This window comes from Condylura cristata, unplaced genomic scaffold (genome assembly GCF_000260355.1).
Source record: "Condylura cristata isolate star-nosed mole 26May11 unplaced genomic scaffold, ConCri1.0 scaffold00013, whole genome shotgun sequence".
Lineage (NCBI taxonomy): Eukaryota > Metazoa > Chordata > Mammalia > Eulipotyphla > Talpidae > Condylura > Condylura cristata.
In genome coordinates this window covers 626,783-632,909 of record NW_004567114.1, presented here as the reverse complement: position 1 = coordinate 632,909, position 6,127 = coordinate 626,783, and the positions used below count along the sequence as shown (strand labels likewise).

The 6,127-nt window shown below is 72.8% G+C and overlaps 2 protein-coding genes across 2 annotated transcripts in view; one reads left to right on the top strand and one right to left on the bottom strand.

Annotated features, from left to right (window-relative positions):
* Positions 1–4,724, top strand: part of ZFYVE21 (zinc finger, FYVE domain containing 21) — a 5,309-nt gene extending 585 nt beyond the window's left edge. Inside the window, exons 2-7 of the mRNA XM_004681563.2 lie at positions 2,463–2,513; positions 2,600–2,768; positions 3,013–3,088; positions 3,153–3,244; positions 4,424–4,566; positions 4,634–4,724. Of these exons, the coding sequence (XP_004681620.1) occupies positions 2,463–2,513; positions 2,600–2,768; positions 3,013–3,088; positions 3,153–3,244; positions 4,424–4,566; positions 4,634–4,669 (567 nt within the window). The 3' untranslated portion in view covers positions 4,670–4,724. The remainder of the gene's footprint in view (positions 1–2,462; positions 2,514–2,599; positions 2,769–3,012; positions 3,089–3,152; positions 3,245–4,423; positions 4,567–4,633) is intronic.
* Positions 4,725–5,414: 690 nt separating this feature from the next.
* PPP1R13B (protein phosphatase 1, regulatory subunit 13B) overlaps positions 5,415–6,127 on the bottom strand; it is a 32,192-nt gene continuing 31,479 nt past the window's right edge. Inside the window, exons 11-12 of the mRNA XM_012724362.1 lie at positions 5,864–6,070; positions 5,415–5,503 (exon numbers count right to left, since the gene is read on the bottom strand). Coding sequence (XP_012579816.1) covers positions 5,462–5,503; positions 5,864–6,070 — 249 coding nt within the window. The 3' untranslated portion in view covers positions 5,415–5,461. The remainder of the gene's footprint in view (positions 5,504–5,863; positions 6,071–6,127) is intronic.

Genomic DNA, 6,127 nt, shown 5'->3' with positions numbered 1-6,127 from the left:
CCGGGCAGCCCCGCCTCGCCCCTCACCCCGCCGGCCGCGGAGGCGCTGGTGCGCCTCAGTCGGGAACTCGTCGGCGAGTTGGTGAGGCTGGGAGAGGCGCGCGCCCCACAGCCTGCTAGCCGCCTTTCTCCTCCCGCGACCACCGGGGCGGCCGGCAGGTGGAAGCAGTGGCAACAGGTGTGGCCGCCTGCGCCGCCCCGCCCCGCGCCCCGCCCCACCCTCAGCCCCTGTGTCCGGCGCTGCGCCGGGGCGGGGTCCCGGCCGCCGCCCCACTCGGGGTCAGGCGCCAACTCGGTCGTGGCCGCTCGCGCCAGCTCGGCCCCTGGCGGGACCTTGAAGTAACACACTGGACCGTCCCCGCTGGGGCTGTGGGGTGACCTCGGGCTTTCTCCAGGTGCTCTGCTGACCCCCACTCTGTTTAGATTTACCCGAGCTCCCGCCGGTGTGGCCGCCGCGTGCCTGCGGGGCCTTTGGGATGTGCCGGTGTGGGCGCACACTGCTCTCCAGGCCCTGGGGGTCACCCTACCCGGGTCCTGTTTTCCTGTACCGGGAACCTGGGCTGGAGCACTGGGGTCAGGGCCCACCTTTCACGGGTGCCGTCCCCATGAAGACACCCCTTGTTAGGCAGCTGGGAGCGAGTGCCGGCGGGGCCGGGTGGGCGCCAAGGTCAGGGCGGGGGGTAGAGAAGCCCTGGCGGGGCTGTGCTGGCGGGGGCGTCTGCCTGGGGAGCAGGGGGGCGCCCCTCGCCCTCGCCTGGACCTGCCCAGGTGTGACGTGGCACGTGTGGTTTGGGACAGGCGGCACCAGGCCACGGCCTCCCGGCATGCACCTCTGGCCTGTGTGTGAGTGTCACTGCCCTGTCTCCGCTGGGCACTGCCAGGCACCTCGCCGTGGCTGGTCCCCTAATGATTGTAAAACTGCGCCCAGGCCCGCGGTTGCTGGGGGACGTGTGCACACAGGTGGTTGGTGACTCAGCTTCTCTGCACTTCGGCGCGAGGCTGCGCCGCTGCAGGGCCGTGGGGCCGCAGGGATGCGGGTGACCTGGGTGACCGCCGTCCCTGCGACCACAGGTGGCCCTTCCGGTCCAAGGGCTGGCTCTAGGAGCCCCCCGTCCTGAGTTTTACCCCTAAAGCCTACGCAGCTGCTCTTTGTCCTCGCCCACGACAGCGGCTGGACACGGCAGCACAGTGCCCCGTGGGGGGGGTGTCGCGGAGGCCAGCAGCAGACGGGCTACTCTTGGCCAGGTCAGGTTATTGGCCTTTGGTGCCTGTGGGCAGCGGTGGGCTGCCCAGGGGTGAAGAGCAGGACCTGGAGACACCACCTTATCCAGTGAACCCGCCTGTGGCCTCTGATCCGGGCTCCTCTGGGAAGGGGTTCTCAGAACAGGGGCGGGGAAGCCGCAGCCCCCAGCGCCGCACGGCACGAGGGAGCAGTTGGGGTGCGGGCCACTCTGTCCCGGTGGAGGCCAGGCACGGTTGCCCCCACTCAGGAGGGGCTGTCCTTGGGATGGTCGGCCGGGCTGCGGCCCTGTGCTGGCCCCTGGGGGAAGGGCTTCTGGCCGGGCTGCCCGTGCGCTTGTCTGCTCTGGGGCGGCTTTGAACCCGGGACACGGTCTCCGGCTTGGGAGTTGGGGCTCCCGCTGCCCTGAGCCCACGAGGCCCCTGGCCCTGCAGGGGTCCTGTGCCCCGGGTACCTGGGTCAGGGAGGGGAGCAGCGTGGCACATGGGGACCGGCACCCCGCTTCCCTGTGGAGGCCCAGGCCGTGGGGTACGTTCTGGAACTGGCAGGCATGGGCGGCCCCAGCGCAGGAGGAGGCGTCAGGATGGTCCTGGAAGGGGAGAGGGATGGCCGGAGAGCAGCACCGGGCAGCAGAGGCCCCCAGGGGGCCCAGCCCGGAGCGCAGGGGAGCCCGGCGGGCCGCCGCCCTCGGCTCAGAGCATGTGTGGGCCGGAGCGGGTGCAGCCTCTTCTGGGCCCCGAGCGGGGCTCCTGGGGGCACAGGGCTGGGGCCCCACCGTGGAGGTGTCGGACAGAGGCGGGACCCGGAGACCCGCGCGCGCCGGCTGGGCTCCCAGGGCCTGGACACCTCTTGGCCTGTGGAGTGCCATTGGGGGAGGCGGCTGGTGCCCACCTGGGACTCCTCCCCCCAGGCAGGAGGGCTGCTCCCGGGCCCTGGACAGGGCCCCCAGCCCCAGAGCCAGACGCGGCCCTGTCTGCGCTCTGGCCCAGCTTTCCCCTGTCCCACGGGGGGCCCTGAGGCCTGTCCGGCTGGGGGTCAAGCGCCTTTGACAGGTGGCTAGCGGAGGCCGGCCAGCCCAGCCAGCGTTTTCCTGCTGTGGGCCTCGGGGCGCTTCTGGGTGAGGGGTGGGGTGGGGCGGGGGTCTCGGAGCCCCAGTGACCAGGCCAGCGCAGCCCTGAAGCGCCGGGCCCCGCCGCCCTGCCCTCACCCACCGCCTCTCCCAGTGCCCCAGGTGCGTGCAGTGCGGTGCCAAGTTCGACTTTCTCACCAGGAAGGTGAGCGGGGCCCGGGGTGGGGGGGGCGGGGAGCACCCCTCCCGCCCTCCCGCTCTGGCGCGGCCCTCACTGCTGCCTGCCCCCAGCACCACTGCCGCCGCTGCGGGAAGTGCTTCTGCGACCGCTGCTGTGGCCGGAAGGTGCCCCTGCGGCGCATGTGCTTCGTGGACCCCGTGCGCCAGTGCGCCCGCTGCGCCCGCGTGTCCCTGCGCGAGGCCGGCTTCTACGACTCGCAGCTCCAGGTGCTGCTGCGCGGTAAGCGCCGCCGGGGCCCCCAGCCGCGACCCCCAGCGCGCCCCGAGACCCGACCCCTCTGCAGCCCCGGGCTGGGGTTCGGCTGGGTGGGGAGGGGGCGTCTGGGGCCTGCAGGCCCTGCCCCTCGCAGCTTCCCGGCGGGAGGGCGCCCCTCTCCGCCAGCTGGTGCTCAGGGGCCCCGAGGCCGCCCCTAGCCCGCGGCCGCCCCTAGCCCGCGGCCGCCCCTCACGTGCTTTCTCCCAAGGAGCCACCTTCCTGGTCACCCTTGCGGGCGCGGCGCGGCCGGAAGCCATGGTCTGCCGTCTCTCCAGCAACCAGAGGTAAGGGGGGGCGGGGCGGCGGGGACCCCCAGCTGAGCTGCTGCCCACGCCCTGTTTGGCGCAGGTTCCTGCTGCTGGACGGGGACGGCCACCACGAGCTGGAGGTCGCGCGCATCGCCGCCGTGCAGGTCCTCGCTGAGGGCGTCCCCACCGGAGGTAGGGCGGCGCCGGCCTGGTGTGTGTGCGCGCGCGCGCGCGCGGCCCGTGAGCGTCAACGCCGCCCCGCCGCGGGCCTGCCCCTGTGCGGGGCCGCCTGCTTTGGGCCCGGCGCCCCTGGTCCTGCCCTCCGCCGCCCCCCTCCTGCCTAGAAAGCAACGCTCAGGCTGGCCAAGCCCCAGCGGCCCTGGCCCACGGAGGGCGGCACTGCCTCCCCGCTCCTGGGGCAGGCGCACACTCTCCCAGCGCCACTCCCCGCGGCCCTGGGCCGGCTGCAGGGGGCAAGCCAGCACCCTCTCCCACTCCTCTCCCACTCCTCTCTCCCTGAGCCCCCCGGACAGGAGGGTGAGGGCCAGGCCAGGGTTTTGCACCACTGGTGCCCTCCTTCCCAGCACCGGGAGGTGGCTGCCAGCGGAAGGACCCTGCCCGCTCCCTAGGAGTCGGGGCCCAGGAGTCCGCCTACTGCGGCCGCGCCCGACCCAGAGCCTCGAGGGCCGGCAGGCGCGCTCGCGGCAGCGCACGCTCCCTGGCGGTGGTTTGGGGTAGCGTGTGCCCACTGCCCGCAGTTCCAGAACTTTGACACAGGTGGCAGCTTCCCGTGGTGCAGGCTGGCAGGCTCCGGGCTGAGGCCTGCAGGGTTGCAGCCTGGGTGTGCTGCAGCTTCTGTGCCGGCCGCAGCAGGTCCGGTGGAGCCGTTTCCCAGGTGGGGGTGGGCACAGGGCCCCTGCGGACCTGGCAGGGGAGGTGCGTCAGGTGGGCAGAGCCAGGGTAAGGCCGGCTGTGCGGGCCTGGGTTTGGCTCAGGTCACGAAGGAAACTCCATGGGTAGCCCCCACCTGGGTGCAGGCCTGGCACAGGCGCGCACCCCGCCTCCAGCATCCCAGGTGGGGCGCAGCCTGTGGCTTGGGCCTGGGTCAGTGACACCGGCAGCCTGGCTATGCACGCAGTGGGCCCTGCCTGGGCGTGCCTGGCCGGCCAGCCCCGGCCCAGGGGCCTGATGAGTGTGGCAGGGCTCCGGAGAGGTGGCCGTGTGGTCGGCGTGTCACCTCGGGCCTCCTGGGGGAGGGGCCTCCGGTGAGGCCTGCACAGGCCCAAGGCCAGCCCGCGCGGGGAAGGCCACTGGTCATCACATGTGGGCTCCTGGCAGCTGGCCTATGTCTCACTTCGTCCTTGTCTCCAGGAGGCAACGCCCGGGCCACCGGCATGTCCCTGCAGTACACGGTGCCGGGCGTGGAGGACGTGGCCCAGCTGAGGCTTGTGGTCCCGGAGGACTTGAGCGCTGGCCGGCAGCAGGCGGCTGCGTGGCTGGTGGCCATGCACAAGGTGGGTGCTGCCGGCGGGCTCCCGCCCTGGCCCTGCTGGCCCCAGGCTCACCCTTCCCACCTTGCAGGCCGCCAAGCTCCTGTGCGAGTCTCGGGACCAGTGACGCCAGCTGCCCGCGGGCCCCACGCCCCCTCCACCAGCGCCGCTGCCTCAGGCTTTAGGGCTCGTTCCTGCCCGGCGCACAGACCCGCCCTGCCCTCTGCTGGGCCGCCACAGCGGGGCCTCTGCTGGCGGCTGCAGGCCGCAGGCCGCAGGCTGCAGGGAAGAGCTGGCCGTGGGTTTTTTACTTTTCGCTTAGTGTTTCACTTTATTAAAATAACTTTTAATGTAACAGTTTGTATATAAAGCCGACGATACGCCGCCTCCCGCAGCCCTCGCAGCCCGGCGGCACAGCGGTTGCCCAGGTGCAGGCAGCTGATGCACAGTGGGGACACCGCCCCCTCGCCCCCCGGCCTGCTGTGCTGGGGCCCAGCCACGTGCCCCACCTCAAGGGCGCCCTGAGGGCCAGGACCCTCCGGAGGTGCCGCCGGGAGCGGGTGAGCGCGGGGCCGCCGGCGGGCCCTGTGAGGAAGGGATGCGGTGTGGACAGCGGGTCCGACCTGCCCCCCAGGGCGCGGCCCTGGGGCCCTGGGCCCGGTGCGAGCGCTGACTGTCGCAGGAGCCAGGCGAGGTGACCCATAGGGCCTCTCGGAGGCCACAGGGCGGCTGTTTCGAAAGCTGAGTGTTTATTTGGATTTACAGTAGTTGGCAGAGTCCAGTCTTCAGCCGGGTCCCCGGTCTCGGGCGAGCTGGGGGCAGGACCTGCCCCCAATCCGGCAGGCTTCACATTGTGGACGCCCCGCGAGGGCCGCGCGCTCCCGGGACAGGGCTCCTGTGCTCCTCAGGCTGCCTGGGCTCAGGCCAGCGTGCGCTGTCGGGGCTTGATCCGCGGGTACAGCTGGGGAGCGAGGGGCCGAGTGGGGGGGCTGCCGGCTGACCTGCCCGCCCCGCGCCCACCCTAGCGCCCTCGCCGCCTGGGCAGTGCCCCCCTCGCTGGCCGTGTTCCCAGGCAGTGGGGCCGGCCAACCGCGGGGTGCACCGGGAGCCGCAGGCATCACCCCACCCGGCTGAAGGGCTGTCGGGGCAGCAGGATTCCGGACGGGCGGCAGCCGCAGTGAGCGGGCACGGGGCTAGAGGGTGGGGGCCCGTGAGCAGGCGCCGATGGGCCACCCGAGGTGGCCAGTGGCCTCAGGCCAGCTGGTGGGCACCCTGGGCCGAGGCCGGGGTGCTGCTGCCGCCGGGGGCGGGGCGCACCTACCCCCAGCAGGTTTTTGGGCACGTAGCCCTCCCGGTCCCCGAGGCGGGCCCACCACCACTCGGTCTCGCTCTCGTCCTGGCGCCGGAGCACGGTGATGGCGTCTCCTTCGTGGAAGGACAGCTCGTCGCTGTTCTGGGCCTCGTAGGCCCACAGCGCGTACACCAGGCCCTTGTTCATCACGCCCAGCTTCTCCTGCACGCCTGGGGGACAGCCGGGTCAGGCCGCGCCTCCCTGCCGCGGGGTCTCGGCCGGGGAGGCGCCCCG